This window comes from Armigeres subalbatus, chromosome 1 (assembly GCF_024139115.2).
Source record: "Armigeres subalbatus isolate Guangzhou_Male chromosome 1, GZ_Asu_2, whole genome shotgun sequence".
Taxonomy (NCBI): Eukaryota; Metazoa; Arthropoda; class Insecta; order Diptera; family Culicidae; genus Armigeres; species Armigeres subalbatus.
In genome coordinates this window covers 165,701,728-165,725,080 of record NC_085139.1, presented here as the reverse complement: position 1 = coordinate 165,725,080, position 23,353 = coordinate 165,701,728, and the positions used below count along the sequence as shown (strand labels likewise).

The 23,353-nt window shown below is 36.7% G+C and overlaps 1 protein-coding gene across 1 annotated transcript in view; it reads left to right on the top strand.

The window, feature by feature from the left end:
• Positions 1-20,634, top strand: part of LOC134206729 (uncharacterized) — a 54,454-nt gene extending 33,820 nt beyond the window's left edge. Inside the window, exon 8 of the mRNA XM_062682453.1 lies at positions 20,434-20,634. Within this exon, the coding sequence (XP_062538437.1) occupies positions 20,434-20,634 (201 nt within the window). The remainder of the gene's footprint in view (positions 1-20,433) is intronic.
• The last annotated feature ends 2,719 nt before the right edge of the window (positions 20,635-23,353 follow it).

Sequence of the window (23,353 nt, the reverse complement as noted above, 5' to 3'; positions counted from 1 at the left end):
AGAGCAACTTTACCACAATATTCCAGAGGTATTGGAGGCCTTATAAAAGTTTTTGTTACATTATTTGCACAAATCTCATTCAATGGAATCATATTGAATAGCTTTGTGCATACGGGCTGTTAGACAGACTATTAAATCTCCAAATATAACCAGTTTCATATATCACTAAAATTACGCTTTTGGGCCACCTAGTTTTTTTTAACCATAAAAGGGGAGGGTCCGAAGGAGGGTTTGCATGTGTCTAAAAGTACAACTATTCCCTTGATTTTAGTGAAAATTCCGAGTAAAAACCTCGAAAACCTTAGAGATATATGGTTTTAAAATTAAAAGTTCGTCCTGGGCATTTACGGGTTAATCAATCTTCTTCTATTCACCATGGAATTACAATAGAAAACGACCATATATGACCTCGCTTAAGAAGAGGGAAATCGATTTTCGGATGTTGATGATCCAAACACAATTTTAGGTGTCTCATACAAAAACATGACAGGAAGATGAACAATTGGATAATATTTTTGTTGGATGATCCATAAAATAGGTTACGATGGCATATAATCACGAGTAAGATAATTTTCTCATATTTTATAAGGGTGTCCATACTGCCCCATGGGGGTGTCCAGTCTGCCCCGCTACCTTCCCGAGAGTAGTGAAAAATTAACTATTACAACATCGTCCTATTTGATTAAAATCGCCTTATTTTCAATCCGATTTACAACAGAACTGGTAGTTAACGAGTAATAGTTTCATGTATTTACTAAAAATCCGAATTATATTCAATTTTAATCACATATTATTGATTAAAACCTTAGGGTGTCCATATTGCCCCTTGTTTCCTATAACTCGATATTTATATTATTTTATTCCAAAACTTAAAGGAAAATAAACCAGAAACGCAAACGTGTGCAACGTTTTGTCACAGAACGGACTTATGTTGTATTATTGTTTGTTGAACTAGAATTTGTTCAGAAATAGTTATTCTGCAACTGTTTTTTTAAAAATTCCAAAAAGGAGGGCATTTTAGCGCATAGAGAGGACATCTGGTTTTCAATGAAAAAGGAGGACATGTCCTCCTTTAGGATACCATATGGTCACCCTAATTTTAAGCAGAATTTTATATTTGGTGAAAATATTCCGGGAACCATCAATCAAAAGCTCCAATTCATTTTTTTTGTAAAAATTTGTAGAATGTATACTTTTTTGATGCTCTTCACGAAGCAACAGTTGAGTCATGAGATGTTTCGGTCGACACCCATTTTACAACACATTTTTCATCTCGTTGCAAAAACTTAATGCCGTACACTGACAATATTCTACACGATCATGCTATTGGTTTTACACGTAATTTTTCACTAGTTGATATGAATATCAAAATAACGTGTGAATCCAGTCTCAACTGTCAAAATACAACACGTTAGAAAAAAATCGAAATGCACGGCAAATGAAAAGGAAAAACACGTTGAATTGTCGAAGGATTGATATTCTTTTTCGAGTGAATTACGCTAGAATGTATTTAACCGGATTATTGATTATATTGTATATAATAATAAATAAACAATTTATTAACGAAGTCATACAAACTACTGATTGAAATATATTTATTCATATTGTCATCAATTTTGTAAATAATAAATTGAAAATATTAAAGTAAATAACAGTTTCCATAGTTTAGGTAATTATCGGCCGGAGTTGAGGCTCGAGGGATGCAGAGCGCCGGGTATTTCTTCCAGCGGGGAAGCGAAAGTGGAGGAATCGATCATAACCGTTGAACCACACAAATACAGTATCGGCTAGCGGATCCATATTTTTTTGAACGGCGAACGTTTTCATTATGTAGATCATCTGAAAACTGTTTATTGCACTTATATTATTTTTATATAAATTATAAGCATGGACTCACCTTTTCAATCCGATGATTTCGTGTTTCACTGTGTAATCTCAAAATAAAAAATGCAGAAACATTGATAACTTGTTGGCTTACTTTCAATCCGAGCGCCATGTTTCTACCGTCACAAATGAGTGCTCTATCGAATAATGTGGAAAACACGTTATAATCACCATTTTTTTCAACTGGTGTCAATTTAAGTTTATTCCTTGTCGATTTAACGTGGTTTGTTAGAGAAATTGCAGATTTGTTAAACACGTTAGATTCACGTGAAATTGAACATCATTTAAAACGTTTGGAATATTTTCAGTGTATATTATTGAGGCACGTCTGTCAGCGAGCAAACAAAAGGCCGACGAATACTCTGTCTACTACGATTACACTTATTTAGATTACACGGAATTCAAGAACTCAGCACACAAGTGACGTGTGGACGGCTCCGATTGCACAAGAAACTTCCCACCATCATCTATGATGCTCTCGAGTGTAGATAAAGATATAAAATATGATTCAAATCAGTCGGGCCCGTTCCCATCTTCCGAGCAGCATATCTAAGCTGTACTAATATTTGCGAAGACGAACGAACGAACGTTCAACTCTGTCGTCACAAGTCCCAACAAAACAATTTCCCCAAATCCCACAATCCCACTGCAGAGACACCTCCGGCATCCCATAACAAGCGACGACATCACATTTGAGACATAGGGACGAAGAGTGGTTGTTTCTGTTTGAAACGAATCAAACGCACGAGAGAGGTAAATAGGTCTCCCGTTGAAAAATATGATCATTTAAGATGTGATTATACATTTTTAAAATGCAGTTGTTTCTACCTTGTTGTTAACTTGTTATTAATTCAAAAACAGGTTCTCGTTTGAATTGGTTGATACAATGTTTTTAACTTAAATTAAGCCTAATTAATACTAAGTTCAAAGTGTTGATCGTAAAAACAATAGAAAATTGCAATGATTTTCGTCTACAAATGGAAATCATTTGATTGGAATTTTGTTTCAGTGACTAAGAAATAGAAATTCAATGAAATCTCTTGGTTCTAGGTCAAGGAGGCACCTTCAGAATCATTTATAAACTTTGTACTTTGAATTCATTGAAGTGCCTTCTTCATGGTTCTGTAGCAACTAGTCCATATTGATACGATACACAACATGTTAGCTTGAAACAATGTTTTAAATCTAAAATGAATTTTAAAGACAAGATATACTATGATCTAATATATGTCTTCATAGAATAATCTGATTATTTTATGACATTTTTGTAATGGAAAACAAGGCTACTGTTAGTACCTACTATTGTTCCACTTGACCCCGAAGACTATATTCTAAATAACCATTCCATTGATATCTTCTATTTTGCATATGACTGTAGGTCGTGAACAAAAGCAATATTGTTTTTATTACTCGCGAACAGTCATTGCATTCGTCCTGGTAATTCCGCACAGCAGACGTAGGTATTTGCACCCCAAATCGAAAATATTCGAATAAATTCCATCTGCCCAACGTTCGTCCGTGCGAGGTTTATTATACCTTCATCAGTGTCAAAACAAATATCATCTGCCGTATCGCTCAGACAGCGGGGCACGACTGTAACCCGGTAATCCGGTTCGGAAGGAAAATTCACATGCATTCGATCGGCAGATAGAGTCGGCGAAGATATTCTGCGCCCCTGTCTGGCGATAAAGGCGAGCGTGAAATTTCCGCAAACGCTCGAGGCTATTCCCAAAAAGATTGTTTTAATGATAAGTGTCTTGTTTACGATAAGTTCAGCTGGGACATGACGCTTCAGTCAAGAGCGCCCTCGTTGGGGCGGGTTGGGATTTGCTGTAGACTGGTTCAGAGTAGTTTTTGTTAAACAGTTTCGATTGTATAACTAGTCAAACATAGAATGAAAGCTAACGTTCTTTATCATCTTACAGATGTAAATCTGGGAAACAGGGGCTCAGCAACTATCGAATGATTTCCACGAATCATTCTAATATGGTAAACCAACAATTTTATGTACGCTTCAGGATCCTCTTTTCGTTTTCATATGCGTATAATTGGGTACATCTGTGCCACAACAAATCGTACCTCAACAAATATTCAAATGAAAACAGACACGTTCGAAGGCCGTTGTTCCTTGGTGAAAAGTTTCGTTCAGGTCTGATTTTGATGACATTATTTGCCGCCTTCTTATCGTGACGGTGTGAATGAGCTGATACGAATAGTAATTGGTTCTGCCCTTTCTTGGAGTCTCATTTTAGCACCAGTTATATTGATTGCCTCAATAGTCGGCTCACCGTTTGGACAAATATCATATTCATGATACCATGGGAATTGTTTGCACAGCGAAGACCGATATGTACGTGTTGACAAAGTTTTTATGACATTATTGCGGGTTGGAGACAGATCGTGGAGGAGCATTTCCGGTAATTAATTGATGGTATAAAAACAGAAGCAACGAGATAATATCTCCCGATGACATGTGATTGGCTTTACGACCGGTTTTCAATGGGAATTAATCGGCGTTGTTGGGCAGAATGGATTAAATGAACTGCGAATGGCACGTTGTCAATCATAGAATGGGAGTTATAAACTGACAACAATAAATGGAAAATTATCAAATGATGTTATTGATCAATTTGTAGCTTGATTGTTTGTTGCCGTATGCTGAAAGAAATTAATAGCAGCGAGGCTGAATGTTTCCAAGAATCATTATACCCAAATGTTGTCCCATTCTTTTCGATCATAACTTTTGGGTTATATTCTAAGTACATGATAATTAACGCATGAATTACAAATTATTTTTGTTTGGCAAATGTACATACATTATATATTATTTCGTTCTTTCAATTTAAATTTCTAGATTAGAACAATGATCTCCATTTTAGCTCTAAGAAGCATTGGTTTATTTAACCTCCCGGGATTCGCACTGTTGTCAAAAGTTCAACACATGGAGTAAAAGTGTGATACCTTTTCAGTCAATTGACCAATTTAGACCAAACCACCATGCATTTATCACGAAATTGATTCGTTATCAATTAAGAATGTATCAAAAGTGTGTCGATAGAAGGTTAACTAACTTTAAGGCTCAGGTACCCGGGAAAAGAAATCAATAATTTTCTATATATAAAAAAAAAAGTTGGCATTCGTACGACTACCTATCACTCAAGAATAGATAGCCCAATTTTGTCTAATTCAGATTCGTTTTCTTCTTCTATTTACAAGGAAAAATGTTAAATGTTAAATTAATGCTATTTACAAGGAAAAATGATAAAACTGGAATACTTTAAAAATCAAAACGCAATCTTTTCGATAGAATGGTTTCTCGTATGATTCGTATGAAATATTGTTTAACACTACACGAACATAACCAAGATTGTAACGTAAAGTACCGAGGTCGCAAAAAACGTGGAACGAAAACTTTGAGCATCCAGATCTCAGCCGTTTTTGAACCAAATCTCGTGATTTTTCACAAAACAATCTGAGTAATGTCGAAAATCTGCTACCTTTAGTAATTTATTCAGAATTCCTTTAGGAATTCATTCAGAAGAATTTCTTTAGCAATTCATTCAGAATTTCTTTAGCAATTCATTCAGAATTTCTTTAGGAGTTCATTCTGAATTCTCCAGTAATTCATTCTGAGATCTCCCAGGAATTCATACTGAATTCACTCAGAAATTCATGCTGAATACCTCCAAGAATTCATTCTGATTTCCCCCAAGAATTCATTTCGAATTCCCCAAGGAATTCATTTCGAATTCCCCAAGGAATTCATTTTGAATTCCCCAAGGAATTCATCTTGAATTCCCCCAGGAATTCACTTTTAATTCACCCAGGAATTCATTTTTAGTTCACCCAGGAATTCATTTTGAATTCACCCAGGAATTCATTTTTAATTCCCCAAGGAATTAATGTTTTATTCCCACAGGAATTCATATTGAATTCCCCCAGAAATTCATTTTGAATTCCCCTAGGAATTCAATTCGAATTCCCTCAGGTATTCATTTTGAATTCCCCCAGGAATTCATTTTTGATTCCCCTTGGAATTCATTTTAAATTTCCCCTAGGAATTCATTTTGAATTCCCTTAGGAAATCATTTTAAATTCCCCTAGGAATTCATTTTGAATTCCCCTAGGAAGTCATTTTGAATTCCCCTAGGAAGTCATTTTGAATTCCCCTAGGAAGTCATTTTGAATTCCCATAGGAAGTCATTTTTAATTCTCCTAGGAATTCATTTTGAATTCCCCTAGGAATTCATTTTGAGTTCCCCTAAGAATACATTTTGAATTCCCCTAGGAATTCATTTTGAATTCCCCTAAGAATTCATTTTGAATTCCCCTAGGAATTCATTTCGAATTCCCCTAGGAATTCATTTTGAATTCCCCTTGGCATTCATTTTGAATTCCCCTTGGCATTTATTTTGAATTCCTCTAGGAATTCATTTTGAATTCACCTAGGAATTCATTTTGAATTTCTAGAATTCATTTGAATTCCCTAGGAATTCATTTTAATTTCCCTTAGCAATTCATTTTGAATTTCTAAAGTCGTTGAATTTATAGGAGTCATTTTGAATTTGTCATTTTGAATTCCCATAGGAAGTCATTTTAATTCTCCTAGGAATTATTTTGAATTCCCTAGGAATTCATTTGAGTTCCCTAAGAATACATTTTGAATTCTAGAATTCATTTTGAATTCCCTAAGAATTCATTTTGAATTTCTAGAATTCATTTCGAATTTCTAGAATTCATTTTGAATTCCTGGCATTCATTTTGAATTTCTTGGCATTTATTTTGAATTTCTAGGAATTCATTTTGAATTTCCCTAGAATCATTTTGAATTTCATTCATTTTGAATTTCTTGGCATTTATTTTGAATTCTCTAGAATTCATTTTGAATTCACCTAGAATTCATTTGAATTTCTAGAATTCATTTTGAACTCCCTTTAGAATTCATTTCAATTTCTAGGAATTCATTTTGAATTCCCCTAGGAATTCATTTTGAATTCCCCTAGGAATTCATTTTGAATTTCCCTAGGAATTCATTTTGAATTCCCCTAGGAATTCATTTTGAATTCCCCTAGGAATTAATTTTGAATTCCCCCAGGAACTATTTTTTTTTGTATTATAGACTCATTAAAATTTTATTCGAGTCTGTCAAGAGTTTACATAGTTTATTGACACTGCTTACATTACTACGTTGTATGACATCGTTCGTTTTCTCCTTGAGAGTTATTGCAGCGATTTCATCTTCATCAAGGTGTTTCCATCTTTTTCTTCAAGGTTTCACTTTGGGATCAAATCGCGTCGATCAGCGATATTTCTTTAAAGAACTCCAGTACTCTTTTTGCTTGACTGTTGTCTTCGGCTAGTGCTTCCCTCATGTTTGGTTGGAGTCCGATTTTCTTTCTTGCGTCGTCGTATCCAGGGCACTGAACGATAATGTGTTTAATGGTGAGTGGGTGGTTACATTTTACGCACTTTGGTGGGTCTTCCTTTTCCAGTAAGTATGCATGTGTTGGCCGGGTGTGGCCTATTCGTAGTCTGCTGAGTATGACATCTTTTTTGCGATTTCCTGTTAGCGCCTCTTTGAATGGTTTGGTAGTGTTTTTTATCTCTCTAAGTTTGTTGTGGGGTGTTGAATTCCATTCGGATTCCCATTTTTAGTCATACTATTTTTAATGATGGTTTTATTTCGCGGTGATCAACTGTTTTCCGCGTAATTGTACTCATCTCTAGCGCACTCTTTGCTTCTTTGTCCGCTTTCTCATTTCCTGGGATGCCTATGTGACTAGGGACCCACATGAATGTTACCGATGTACCTTTCTTCCCTGTGTTGGTGTACAGATGAACTATCTCGTCTTTCAAGTTGGTTCTGATTTTCTTCTTTCTAGTGATGTGACAACACTTAAAGAATCGGTGCAAATAATATATGCGCCTACTCTTTCCTGGTTTGAAATCCAGTTTAGGGCCTCTATTATTGCAAGGCTCTCCACACTATAAATACTGAGTAGACTATGGGTTCGCTTGCGTATGATTCCTTCGTCGGTTACTATGTTGTATCCCGTTTTAGAGTCGTTTTTGATCCGTCCGTGTATATCAGCTTGCAGAACTTATATTTGGTGTGGATTCTTTCAGCAAACAGTTTTTAAGTTCATTTGGGGTTTTCCCGTTTCTACTAGCGGACATCATTGTTTTGTCTATTAGAATGTCTTTTCTTACCCATGGCGGAGTTTTTGGTATATTTAGGGATTTGCTTGGTGGTAGAGGAATTCCAATATTTTCGATAATACTCTTGCTTCTTGTTCTGATATTGTTTGGCTCTGATGCTGGGCCTTGGGTTCACAATTCTCCTGAGCTGTTGTTATTCTCTTCGTCTGTTGCACTATTTGTTAAAGCCTGTTCATTGTTTGTTTGCTTTGTTGCGAAGATAGCGAGTCTTTGACTGAAGAAACTTCTAAGACTTGGTATACCCGATTCGGCTTGTAGGCTTTCTATTGGGCTGGTTTGAAAAGCTCCTGTTATTATTCGCAGTCCTTGGTTATGTATGCTCTCTAGCAGCATCATTGTAGATTCACAGGTTGAGGAGATGATTGGCGCGCCGCACAGCATTTTCTCTAGTACAGCTGATTTGTATATTTTTGATAAAGTTTGCCGGTCTGCACCCCATTGTTTGGTGGTTGTGCAACGTCAAAATTGTATTCTTTGCTGGCATGCTGCCTTTATTTCTTCGATGTGTATTTTGAATGTTAGGTGTTGGTCTAGTGTTACTCCAAGACATTTATGACTGAGCTTGTACGGTATTATGTCGTTGTTAATTTTAAGGTTTACGTTGGCTTGTTTTTTGATCTCGCTTTTTGAATACTACGGTTGCACATTTTTCGGCTGAGATCTTGAATCCAGTGTGGGTTTCCCAAGCTTCAATTTTTTCAAAGCAAGTTGCAGGTTTTAGCGATTTTCTTCTGGTTACTGTCGCTGGAGATCAAAGCTACGTCATCTGCATAAAGTAAGACTTGGACGTTTGGTGGTAGGTCTGAGCATATGGTGTCTATAGCTATCAAGAACAGGGTCACGCTTATAACTGATCCTTGACACAAACCATTTTCCATTAGCGTGTCGCGAGAGTATGTGCCGTTTACCTTAACTTTGAAGCTCCTTTTCATCAGCATTTGTTGAAGATATTTGATGAGATTTCCTCCTATTTTCCATTCGCTTATTCTATTCAGAACTAATCTGCGCCAGGTTGTGTCGTAGGCTTTTTTAATATCCAGAAAAACTGCTTGTGTTAGCCGTTTTTATGCATTGCTTCTCTCACGATGTTGTCAAAATGGCCCAGATAATCGGTAGTAGATCTACCTTTCCTAAAGGCATACTGGTGTTGATTGATTAAATTTTTTCTTCTAAGATGAACATCAGCCTGTTGTTGATCATTCTTTCCATGATCTTTCCAAGACAACTGTTTAGGTAAATAGGTCTATAGTTTCCAGGGTTGTTTCTTTCCCCTTTTCCTTTGTAAATAGGTACTACGAATGATTTGGTCCAACTAACTGGATACATGGATTCATTCCACAACCAGTTGTATGTTTTCAGCAAGAGGTTCTTATATTCTACTGGCAAATGAGTGATCATGGCATAGTGTATGATGTCTGGACCAGGAGATACCCTTTTAATCCTTCCATTGCCTCTGCTAGTTCGTTTTTGGAGAATGGTGCGTTGTACTCTGCTGTATCCTCATTTCTTATTTCGAGAGGTGTTTGCTCGATCCTGTTCTTCAATGGTATAAAGTTTTGATTGTACCGTCAACTGGGGGGAAGATGATCATTGAGGTGAAGATGATCATTCGATGTGTCAGTGAAAAGTGCCACATTTTTTTTATCAAACGGTAGTCAACAATATTCTCCGTTCAAGTAATGTTACCGCTAGGTAAAAATCCGAGTTTTTCGATTATAATCATGAAAATGTATTTTGTGGAAGAAAGAGAGAGATAGTCATAAATGACGCTATTTTCGTTTCAAATATTGGCTTCGTAGACTTCTTTACGAAGTAAATTCAACATTAGATTGGCCCAGATTAGTATGGGGAGAAAAAAATGTTGTCATGGGCACTTTAATTCAGGTTTGGTGAGAAAATCATTCTTGAAAATTTCAGCTCATCTTCGATAGTCATTTTGATTTAGAAAATTTGCATAGATTTCAGCCAAAATGGAATTGTCAATTTCGATTGTCAATTGATCTGATTGGTAAGCATGGTACAGAATACTAGAACAATTTCACAGAATATTGCATGATGATAAATGAACTTTTTCCTCATATAGTTTCGGCTGATTTATTAGGAGCTGATTTGTGTATTTTGGACTTTTTTGATCGAACTGCACTCAGTCGAAACCTATATAAAAGTTCATTTAATCATCATACAACAATGTTCTGTGAAATTGTTCTGTAGCATACCAACTGGGTTGCTGCTTGCAATTTGAGGTCAATCGAGCAATCAGAACCAATTTCCAGATCGAATGAGTGACGGAGGTGTGTTTTCCTATACATTTTGGCTGAAATCCCCATACAATCTTCAAATCAAATGCGTCAGCTTATGCAACAAGCGATTGAGCTGAAATTTTCAGACATTGATTTTCTCACCCAAAGACACAATCCTGGGGGGTGCCCCGCGGAATTAGACAAATTTTTGTTTCCTGGGCCAGTCTATTCAACATTCATACAAATAACCTAGTGTATTTTGACTACTAGATTATAATGATTTTAGTAGAGCTGTCTTGATCAACTTCACCCCAAACCAGATTACTCAAAAAATGAGTGATAATTTAATTTATTTTTATAAATGCGAATGCATTTCAGAAAACTAAAGTTGTTGATTATTGCAACGTATAGCAGTACATGTTTTGAAAATATTTGTTTCGATTCAAAATGTAAACACACATTGTTATTGCATTTTTTGTCTTAAAAATGATCATCTTCCCCCCAGTTGACGGTACTCTTTATCGCTTGATATTTTTCCAAGTGAATAGCCGTTGATCAGGTTTGTTTTATTATTTCATCGTTTGTGGAACAGTGTTGAGTATGGTTGTTGTTGATTTTTCTGACATGATGACGGTATTCTGAATTTTCCTAGGCTTCAGCCCATATCTTTTGCTGAAAGAATGTTGGATCGAAAGCAGCTGACATCGGTATTTCAGTTTTGTGCGATGAATTTTCTCCCAGCCCTGCTTGGTTTTACTTGCCTGTTTTACCTGTTTTTCGTTCACGCCATTTCATTCATCTTAAGTTCTTCGCCACGTCGAAGATCCGCCCCAGATTCCCAGCAAGCCTGCCCAGTGCGCTCCTGATGTTACCATCACGATTCTGCACTTCCTTCCAGATCTTCCGTCATTTCGTCCGCTTTCGTTCTTTCGATGCTTCTTCGTTCGTCGTCGTCCTTTCAGATTGCTCGTTCTTTCACGTCTCACACTCTCCATCTCCTGCACCTTCATCCTATGATTTTCCCATCACCACATGTCGCACGTTCGTTGCCAGTTTGTTCAGACTTTGTTGCTCAATTGATGGTATATCGATCAAAGGTGAATTCTCTGGTCCACTGCACCTGTCCTGCTCTGTCCACTCTTCACAGTGCATCCACACTTGGGTGTTTAATTCCTTGAACTTCATTTTGACATCTTCCTCACCAGAATTCCATTTTGGATCCTTCCAGCCCATCTAGATCGGCATTTCTACTTGCATTTTCCAACTGGATTCATTTGCATTCTAGAATTTCCCACCGAAGTTTGACTGACTGGTTCACTTGATTCTCAGGAATTCATTTTTACTTCAGAATTCCCAATTTTGATCAGCCTCCCGCCAGGAATTCAACTCTCAGGAATTGACCTGATTGCTCAGGAATTCATTTTGAATTTTTGTAGGACCATTTGGCCTGCCTCCATTTTGAATTTAGACCATCCTTAGGAGAAAAATATATTGGCTCGTTTAGTCCCAAGACGACCACTGTCCATCGACCACTGCACCAACAGCCAGCCCACGTCCGCAAAGACAAACGAAAACCAACTGGAATGTATTAAACGTCTAAGACGAATTAGCATTGTCTAGAATCTATCTACTATCATTTTTTGCCTTTTAGAGATACGTATTTCGACCCACACAGTTGTATTGTCGAAATACGTATCTGCAAAAGATAACCCTGAACTACCTGAATTTGGTGGAACCATATCTGGAACCTGGACAACTACTTCCTTAACTCAGGAACTACCAATTTCAGAATTCACTTAGGAATTAACCTTGAACCCCCTTAGAATCTCATCTTGAACCACTTTGAACCCCAGAACTTTACTTCCTTGAACTCTCCTCAGGAACTCATTCTTGAACCTCCTAGAATCTCATCTCCTGAACCCCCATTTAGCTGCTCCCCACTCCTGAACCACTTCTTTAGGAACCAGAACTACCTTGAACTTCTTAGAATCCATTTTGAACCTCCAGAACTCACCCACCCTCCTGAACTCCCCCAGAACCCGTACTCTGAATTCCAGAATCATCTCCTGAATCCCCCAGAACTACATCCGAATCCCCAGGAATCACTTCCTGAACCCCAGGAACTACCCTGAACTCCCAGAATCATCTTGACTCCCCCAGGAATCATCTTGACCCCCAGGAACTATCTCCCCAGGAATCTCCTCCAGACCATCTTGACCCCCAGAATTCACTCCTGACTTCCCAGAATCCATTCGAATTTCTGATTCCCCTCAGACCACCTGACCATCCCCCAGAACCATTCTGACTCCCCCAGACCATTTCGACCCCTCAGAATTCATTTTAATTCTCTCAGAATTCACTCTGAATCCCCTCCCCAGACCATTACTCATTTTGACCATTTTGAATTCCCCAGGAATTCATTTTGACCTGGCCTCAGAATTATTATTTTGAATTTCTAGAATTTTATTTTGACCCCTTGCAATCTATTTTGAATTCTCCCAGAATTATTCTTGCACTCTCAGACCATTTGAATTTCAGGAATTCATTTATTCTAGAATTTCAGTACCATTTTGAATTTCTTGAATTATTTGACCCTTAGGGAATTATTTTGAATTCTTGATATTCATTTTAATTTCTAGGTAATTCATTTTGACCCCTAGGGAATTGTTAAATGACTTTGAATTCATTTTGAATCTCAGGGGAACTATTTCAAAATGAATTCTAGGGGAATTCACAAATGAATTTCCTGGGAAATTCAAAAATGAATTCCCAGGAATTCAAAATGAATTCCTTGTGGGGAATTCAAATGAATTCCTAGAATTAAAATGGTCTCTAAATGACCCTCAAGAATTTAAATTCAAAATGAATTTCTAGGGAATTCAAAATGAATTCTTAGGGAATTCAAAATGACCTTTTGGAATTCAAAATGAAGACCTAGAATTAAATGAATCTAGGGGAATTCAAACAAATTTAGGGAATTCAAATGAATTTTAGGAATTCAAAAGAATTTTCCTAGGGAATTCAAATGAATTTAAACCAAATGAATTTAGAATCTAAAATGAATCTCAGAATTCAAATGAATTAGGGAATTCAAAATTGACTTAGGGAATTCAAAACGAATTCTAGGGAATTCAAATGACCCCAGGGAATTCAAACCATAAATGTATCTATAAGGAATTCAAATGACCCTGAAGGGAATTCAAAAATGAATTCCTAAGGGAATTCAAAATGATGACCCCAAGGAATTCAAAATGAATTCCTATGTAAGGAATTCCAAAATGAGAATTCCCTAAGGAATTCAAAATGACAATTTGAATATAGAATTCCAGGTTGTCCATTCACTAGTTGACGGTAGACATCGTACTGACCAGAGATACGTATTTCGACCAACTGTGTGGTCGGGAAATACGTATCTGCAAAAAGATAACGAAAATTAATCAGAATTAAATGGACAGTACTTAATTCGTCTTAGACGGTTTAATACATTCCACTAAACGAGCTTAATATATTTTTTCTCTAAGGGAATTCAAATGAATTCCTATGGAAATTCAAAATGAATTCTAAGCGAATTCTAAAAATGAATTCTGGGGGAACTTAAAATTAATTCCTGGGGAATAAAATGAATTTGGGGAATCAAAATGAATTCCTGGGGGAATTCAAATGAATTCTAGGGAAAATCAAAAGGAATTCTAGAGGAAATCAAAATGAATTCCTAGGAGGATTCAAAATGAATTCCTAGGGGAATTCAAAATGAATTCCAATTCAAAATTAGTTCCAGTCCGAGTTCTGCCCCGGTCGAGTATAGACGCTTACTGGCAATTAATTAAACCAACTACCGCGATCACTTGAAAGTATCATATTACCCCGACCGAGACCGTGAAAGTGTCGAATCACCAATTAATAGTGCCGTCGACCCGAAGCGTAAACAACATAGGGCTCTGAACTTGAATAAACCCTGTGCCACCGGCGACACCAACTAGCCGGATGAATGCATCCAATTTCCCCGACTGGGGAAACCTCTGGGGAAACCCCAGAGAAATGATAATGGTGATGGAAAGGATGGAAGAGGATAAAATTTCCACGGAGTGTCCCTGATGTTTGTGGGAAAACAATCCAAAGTTACCTGTGGAAGCGGAACCAGCGCAAAGAAAACGAAGGATGGAAAATTCTAGTGACGGTGAGGAACGAACACCAGGCAAAAACCTGGCTAAAATTGAAAAATTGTGTGACGAAATTACCGTCAAAGTGTACGAGCACAAAACTTTTAAATTGAGGCAAAGTAGTGATAGTCTGCTGAGACTTGAAGGAAGTGAGTGACGACGAGCTTCTGAAAACCTATCCTCCCAAAGAGTTACGGAAGTCAAACAGTTGATGAAATGCGCGACAATGTTAAAACTCCGATGGGAGTTTTCGTACTTACGCTTAAAGGAAAAACACTTCAAAGAAGTTAAAATTGGATACACTGTGCTGGAAACAAGACCATGGTATCCAAATTCGATGTGTTGTTTTAAGTGCCTAAAGTTTGGCCACATTGGAAGAAACTGTTCTGCTGAGAAAAAGTGCGGAAATGTGGAAATAACTATCATGAAGAATGTGAAAACCGAGAAGTGTATAAATAGGAAACGAGCACGGAGCGTTCTTTAATGGATGCCCCGTCTTAAAAAGAGAAAAGGAAATAATAAAAATCAAAGTGGATAAAAACTTGTCTTTCTGGGAAGCCAGAAAAATGATAGAAGATCAAAGCTCGAATACTTACGCCGACCAAGTGAAACAACTAAACGAAGAAAAGAAAACCCTTGAAGAAAAGATCAGAGCTGACATCAAAAATCAGTCTTCGAACTGAAGGAATACAAAGAAGAAATCAAAAAAGTCACAAATGAAAACTGAACCTCAAATTCGAACATCTGGTATCAGTCTACATAGAGGAGAAAACAAGAAGAAAAGCAGCCGAGAACGAACTTGAAAGTCTGAAAAAGGACAACAGTAAACTACAAGCAACATTAAATTTGTACGCACCCTCCCATAGCGGACAGAAGAACCCAACTAAGCACACAAGAAGTCAAGAGAAGCAGCCAAGTTCACCTCCAAGGAAAAAAGGAAACAAAATGAAAGCAGTTACCGAAGAAGTAGGATATATTTCCACAGACCCAGAAAAATAACTCAGATGACGGAAACGAGAAAATGAAATCCTAGAAATAATAGCAAAACCAAAAGCATTACAAAATAGCACAAACAACACAAGACCACTCAAGTACAATCAGCAGTGAACACCATATAATTTCATGGAATGTAAGAGGCTTAAGAGGAAGAAGGCCTGACCTCAACATCCTTGCAAGCACTTACAATACAATAGCTATTTGCCTTCAAGAAACTATGTGCCAAAATGACAACCAATCAGAAATCAGAGGATATTCAACATACCATCGTCCAAGAACAAATGGAGCAAGAGCAGCAGGCGGTGTAATAATCGCAGTAAAAAACGACATCGATAGTCAAATCATAGATATTGATACAGATCTAGAAGCACCACTGAACGCAAACTTACTAAACGTATATCTCCCTCCGGGGGAACAGATCACAAAAGAGGATATTATGGCTTAAATAGAACAAATTCCTGAACCTTTCATCCTGGTAGGTGACATAAATGCCCATCATCCCTTATGGGGATCGGAAAATATCAGCACTAGAGGTACAACAATAGAATTAATAATAAACGAAAAGAACCTGCTAGTTCTGAACAACGGTGAGAAAACCTACATAAACAGCGGCACAGGAATCGGATCTTGCATCGACATTTGCCTCTGCTCTAATCAACTAGCGGGAATATTGGAACTTACCGTTACCGAACCTACGGAAGTATCATATTCCACTAATTATATCGACACCGTCAAAATCGCCAGAGAGTGATCGTATTCCAAGATGGAAAATAGAAGATGCGGATTGGGAAAAATTCCAAAATAACATTAACATTGAGACGAAAAATGATGTCATCGATCAAGTAGAAGAAATAACTAAACAAATAATAATAGCAGCAGAACAATCAATTCCAAAAACTAAACCAACAACTGCTGGAAAACGTGCCATAATTGGAGCAAAAGAAGTAGCCACAGCTGTAAAAACTAGAAGAAAAGCTCTACGTAAACTTAAAATAACAAGAACAAACCTCCAAGCCCGCAACTAATATACGAATATCAAGACGCCAATGACAGAGCACAAAAAATCATCACAGAAGCAAAAACTAGCTCTTGGAAAGAACTCGTCAGCAAATTCAACGTTCATACTCCGGCCAAAGAGATGTGGAAAATACCAATCATCAGCTATCAGAGAAATCAACTTTAACGGCCAATGCATGAACACAAACATTGAAGTAGCAAACAGCCTTTCCTCTAGGAATTCCTTTTGATTTTCCCCAGGAATTCATTTTGAATTCCCCCAGGAATTCATTTTGATTCCCCCCAGGAATTCATTTTTATTCCCCCCAGGAATTAATTTTGATTCCCCCCAGGAATTCATTTTGAATTCGCTTAGGAATTCATTTTGAATTTCCTTAGGAATTCATTTTGAATTCCCTTAGGAGAAAAATATATTAAGCTCGTTTAGTGGAATGTATTAAACCGTCTAAGACGAATTAAGTACTGTCCATTTAATTCCACCAGTTAATTTTCGTTATCTTTGCAGATACGTATTTCGACCACACAGTTGTGGTCGAAATACGTATCTGCAAAGATAACGAAAATTAACTGGTGGAATTAAATGGACAATATTCCCTTAGGAATTCATTTTGAATTCCCTTAGGAATTCATTTTGAATTCCCTTAGGAATTCATTTTGAATTCCCTTAGGAATTCATTTTGAATTCCCTTAGGAATTCATTTTGAATTCCCTTAGGAATTCATTTTGAATTCCCTTAGGAATTCATTTTGAATTCCCTTAGGAATTCATTTTGAATTCCCTTAGGAATTCATTTTGAATTCCCTTAGGAATTCATTTTGAATTCCCTTAGGAATTCATTTTGAATTCCCCTAGGAATTCATTTTGAATTCCCCTAGGAATTCATTTTGAATTCCCCTAGGAATTCATTTTGAATTCCCCTAGGAATTCATTTTGAATTTCTAGGATTCATTTGAATTCCTTAGAATTCATTTGAATTTCTAGAATTCATTTTGAATTCCCTAGAGATTCATTTTGAATTTCTAGAATTCATTTGAATTTCTAGGAATTCGTTTTGAATTCCCCCAGTATTTCATTTTGAACTCCCCAGGATTTCATTTTGAATTCCCCTAGGAATTCATTTTGAATTCCTCTACGAATTCAATTTGAATTCTCCCAGGAATTAATTTTGAATTCCCCTAGTAATTCAATTTGAATTTCAGTAATTCATTTTGAATTTCTAGAATTGTTTTGAATTCCCTGAATTCATTTTGAATTCCTAGAATTCATTTGAATTTCTAGAATTCCTTTTGATTTTCCCTAGAATTCATTTTGAATTCCCTAGAATTAATTTTGAATTTCAGAAATTCATTTTGAATTCCCCTAGGAGTTCATTTTGAATTCCCCTAGGAATTCATTTTGAATTCCCCTAGGAATTCAATTTGAATTCTCTTAGGAATTCATTTTGATTTCCCCAGAATTCATTTTTGAATTTCCAGAATTCATTTTGAATTTCAGAATTCATTTTGAATTCCAGGAATTCATTTTGAATTCCCCAGGAATTCATTTTGAATTCCCAGGAATTCATTTTGAATTCCCCAGAATTCATTTTGAATTCCAGAATTCATTTGAATTCCCAGGAATTCATTTTGAATTCCCCAGAATTCATTTTGAATTTCCCAGAATTCATTTGAATTTCAGGAATTCATTTGAATTCCCCAGAATTCATTTTGAATTCCATAGGAATTCATTTTGAATTCCCCTAGGAATTCATTTTGAATTCCCCTAGGAATTCATTTTGAATTCCCCTAGGAATTCATTTTGAATTCCCCTAGGAATTCATTTTGAATTCCCCTAGGAATTCATTTTGAATTCCCCTAGGAATTCATTTTGAATTCCCCTAGGAATTCATTTTAAATTCCCTTCGGAATTCATTTTGAATTCCCCTGGGAATTCATTTTGAATTCCCCTAGGAATTCATTTTGAATTCCCCTAGGAATTCATTTTGAATTCCCCTAAGAATTCATTTTGTATTCTCCTAGGAATTCATTTTGAATTCCTCTAGGAATTTATTTTGATTTCCTCTAGGAATTAATTTTGAATTCTCCCAGGAATTCATTTTCAATTTCCCAGGAATTCATTTTCAATTCCCCCAGGAGTTCATTTTGAATTACCTCAGGAATTCATTTTGAATTCCTCCAGGAATTAATTTTGAATTCCTCCAGGAATCCATTTTGAATTCCTCCAGGTATGCATTTTGAATTCCCCCAGGATTTCATTTTGAATTCTCCCAGGATTTCATTTTGAATTACCCCAGGAATTCATTTTGAATTCCCCTACGAATTCATTTTGAATTCCCAGGAATTCAAAATGAATTCCACCAGCAATTCAATTTGAATTCCTCCAGTAATTCAATTTGAATTCCCCCAGGATTTCACTTTGAATTCCACCAGGAATTCATTTTGAATTCCCACAGGAATTCATTTTGAATTACCACAGGAATTCGTTTTGAATTCCCCTACGATTTCAATTTGAATTCCCCCAGGAATTCATTTTGAATTTCCCCAGGAATTCAATTTGAATTCCCTCAGGAATTTAGTTTGAAATACAGCAGAAATTCAGTGTGAATTCCACCAGGAATTCATTTTGAATTCCCCCAGGAATTCGTTTCGAATTCCCACTGGTATTTATTTTGAATTCCCACAGGAATTCATTCCGTGGAGAATTCATCTGATCTGATTCATCATTGAATCTTTTTGATCTTACAGGAGTTCATCCACAAATCCTTCTTGGATCTGCTCCAAAAATTACTCCCGTAGTTCTTCCAAATATTGCTCCATTGGATTTTCATGAGCTCTTGCAAGAACTCCTTCTGAAGTTCTTTCGGGATTTTTTTGCTTGGAGCTTCTTCAGAAATTTCTCCTTGAACTTCTCTTGGAGTTTCTTCATAACTTCATTTATTTATCATTCAATTTATCTTGGTGTTACTCCAGGAGTTCTTCCAGAACTTCTTGGAATAGCTCTCGTCGCTGATCACATCGGTTAAAATTTTAGGAGTGACATATGTGAGAAAAAAAATCATTCAACAGCGAACGTTAAAAATGGAATTTCCCGTGAAAATTCGAAAAACCAAAAGATTCAATGAGAATTTCAAAATCATCGCCCTGGGAATTTCAGAGCATCTCGCGTGTATATTCATGGAAAAAATCCGAAGAATATTCCTCCGCGAGAGTTACGAAAATTTACCCAAAAAATCCGAATGTTTGTATAGAAAATAAATAAAAATAATTTAGTAACAAATATGTATGAATTCGTTTAGCAACTAAAGCAACTACAGAAAAAAAATCATGGAACAACATCAGAAGGTAATCAAAAAGGATTTGTTCGTGGAACTTTAGGATGGATTCCCAGGAGAGCTTCAGGAGACATTCTTATAAGGTCTCCAAGAAAGGAATCACTATAGGAGTTCTAGGAAAATTTTCCGAAGAAACTTTCAAAAATCTCTACGTGAAGAAATTCTTGGAGGAATTCCATCAGACAATTGTAGAAGAACTCCAGAAGGAATCGCGGTGGGGTCCTCAGGGGGAATTCCAGGATATTTTTTGGAAGAATTGCTGAAAAAAATCTATAAAAGGAATTATAGGAAGAACTACAGAAGAAGCTTCTGGGCGAGCTTTAGCGGATCTACAGGAGGCATTTCTAGCGGTACTTAAGAAGATATTCTTAGATATTCTTGGAAGAATGTTGGATGGTTTCAATTTGAAAGGCTTTCATACAAGCAGTGCGGTACGACTCACAAGCAACATAATACGACTTGTAAGCAAGTGCACATAACTTACTTGTAGACTTGTAGACCTATGAAAAAAAAATACTAAATACGATGCAATGTTAATTTATTGTTACCCTAATTTATTATTTTCTTTTTTTTCGCATCTCCCCAGGTAAAGGAAGACTGGAAGTTCGTGGCCATGGTGCTAGATCGGCTATTTCTGTGGATCTTCACCATCGCGGTAGTGTTCGGGACGGCCGGCATCATCCTGCAGGCGCCCACCCTCTACGACACCCGAGTGCCGATCGATATCAAGATGTCGGAGATTGCAACGACGACTGCGAAACCGTACATTGCCAAACCAGTGTTATAATCAACGCAAGACTCATCCCGGCGGCAGTTCCGTCGCCGTTATCATGGACCGAACGCATCCAAGCAGGGAGGTGGTGCCTCTTTCGTTTCCGAATCCACGGTACCGTTGGCCGGAGCAAAGATTTAATTCCCCAGTGGGGAGAGATGTGCCGGCATCGTCTATATTACGGACACATAAAAAGCGGGGAAAAAACTAGGGCGGGAAATTCAGACCACGTGGAAGACAGGAGAGAAAGTTTATAAAAGTATTTTTTAATTCCTCTGAAGTGGTTCCACGCGTCTGGCGCAAAACGTGCGAAAAGGCATCCCGAAAGATAGAAAGAAAAAAAATGTAAAGGAGTCTAGTTTCCGTTGTTTATTGAGAGGACTGAACTGTTTAAAATTTTATTAACGTTTTAAACTTGATGTAGAGATTTTTCGAGCGACTAATTGAGATCGTCTAGATTTTTTTTTTCTATTCGCGAGAAACAAAAACAGAACTTAGGGAAAGTTGAAATGTTGTACTTTAGGTCATTGTTGAGAACGAAACAAATTGTTGTCATCGTCACGGGCGCGCGGCTGTAGCGACGAACGGAAGGAATAGTCGTGGAGTGAGAGTGAAATGGACTTGATTTTTTCCTTTTCTGGGTATATTTGGAATGGAATTTGATTTAATGCACTCGTTAACATCAAATGGCTTAACCGTAATTAGCTAAGGAACATTCAAGATGACAAATACGACAAATAGTTGGAGCAGGTACCAGCAAACCCTGATTTTTTTACACGGTTTGGTTTTAGTCGATTAAGACCTTTTGCGTCAATTAGTTAACCTCACTAAAAATCAAATCAAAATTCGGGCAATAATGTAAAATGCAGCTCATTTTGTGAAAATTGAATTGATATAAATTTCAATTCACATTATGCACAAAAAAATATCAAAATAGTTTAGAAGAAATGACAATTTATGTCTCCATGAATAAACCAAACTTAGGTCCGTTGATGAAACACGTCCCACGAAACAAAAATCAAATACGTTGAAGATTTGTTTAGTAGGCGGTTAATTGCACATCCGTCTCATGCAGAGCATAGTCTTTGCATCATAGCTTCAATAAAAAAAATATCGCGTCGTCGGAGCAGCTTCTCGGAAGCGTACAGATTTAGCTGAGTTAGCAGAGTAGACAGTCGATATCTCCCGTAAGTAGATTTTCTGCAAATGCGACCTGAGAGATTTTCCGCCTCACCTCAAGTGGTTCTATTTGCAGAATGCGATATCCGAAGAACCGAAGTGCATATGTCATTGATTGTTTTGAATGGCCGATCCTACTGGTATGGAATATGGAATGACCGAACCAACGAACAGTAGAGAGCTCTGAGACATAATGGGTCGTATGAATAAAAAGTAATAAGTTCGAGTTTTTAATACAATTTGAGTAGTAAACGTCACTTGTGGAACATGTTCGTATGAATAAAATAGACTTAACTACACTGCACATTTCTAACATGAATAAAACAAAGTTTACTACTGATTTCTTGTAGTCTGCTCAAGACGTTGCTACTCATGTTTCAAATGCAGATTATTCATCAGAACCGAAGTGAATCGGCTTTGTTCTTGAAAATAGTCCAATTTAACGACAATAGACATGTCTTTTGTTGATTAGCTGCAAAAAATGATGAAATCATCATCGTCATCATGGGGTCTATTTTGTTTTGACGTTTCTGCAATAGTAAATGGTAGTAAACTGTAGTAAAGGCTAATTTCGAATGTAGCATATGCCATAAGTTCGAAAAAAAAATTATTCATATCAAACATGTAGTTTTCTCTGTGGAGTTTATTTTTGAGTTGATACTACAAGCATTGAGTTTTGCTACCTTTTGTTCATACGACCCAATGGATCACAGAAATCGTCAGCAATTTTGAACTTGAAACCCAATTGTCGATTGACTCTGGCGATGATATCATTGTAGTGTATTATGAAGGTAAGCTCGTAGTCTAGGATAACGCCGATATCTTTCAGATGCTTGGTCGACGCTGCATTTTTCAACTTCGTTTTTTAAAGTTGTATGAATTTATGCAGCCCTCCAAACATTTTTATATTTTTTTCAGCCCAAAATCTATTGGGAATGTACTTCCGTCGTGTTCATTTACAAGTCAGTGATGTAATCCAGATAGGCATCCCGCGTTTTGCAGGACGCTCACTGGTCACATTAAGTTTAACTAACATCAGTGTGATGATTTAAATCAGCGCTATGTTGAATTATTGTTTATCTGATTCGTTAAACCTTTAATAATTTTTCCATATGATGATGATGATGATCATTCTCAAATTTTCCTAACTCGAGTATCGAGCTGCTGACCTTTGATCATCCGCCAGTTACGTTGTCATCCGCGCCATCCTTGATTTTTAGTTATGGCTCATTCAATGCATAACATAAATAATCTAAGTGCTGAATATTAATCACAATTAGACTCTTATTCAACAAGTCAATCCATCAAACTACGGTTAATAGCTGTACAAGATGTTTATTTCATTGCTCAGCCAGTCAAAACCATCCCAAAATGAAAAAAAAACATGTAAAAAATAATGTTAAACGATAAATTTAAATTCGTCCGCAATGTTATTCATGGAATTTACGAACATTAAACGAATTTATATTCGGCCTTGTTCGGAATCTCTGCATAACCAGTTGCGGTATGATTGACGTTTGATTTCGTTTAAATTTATTCAACCATAAATACCACA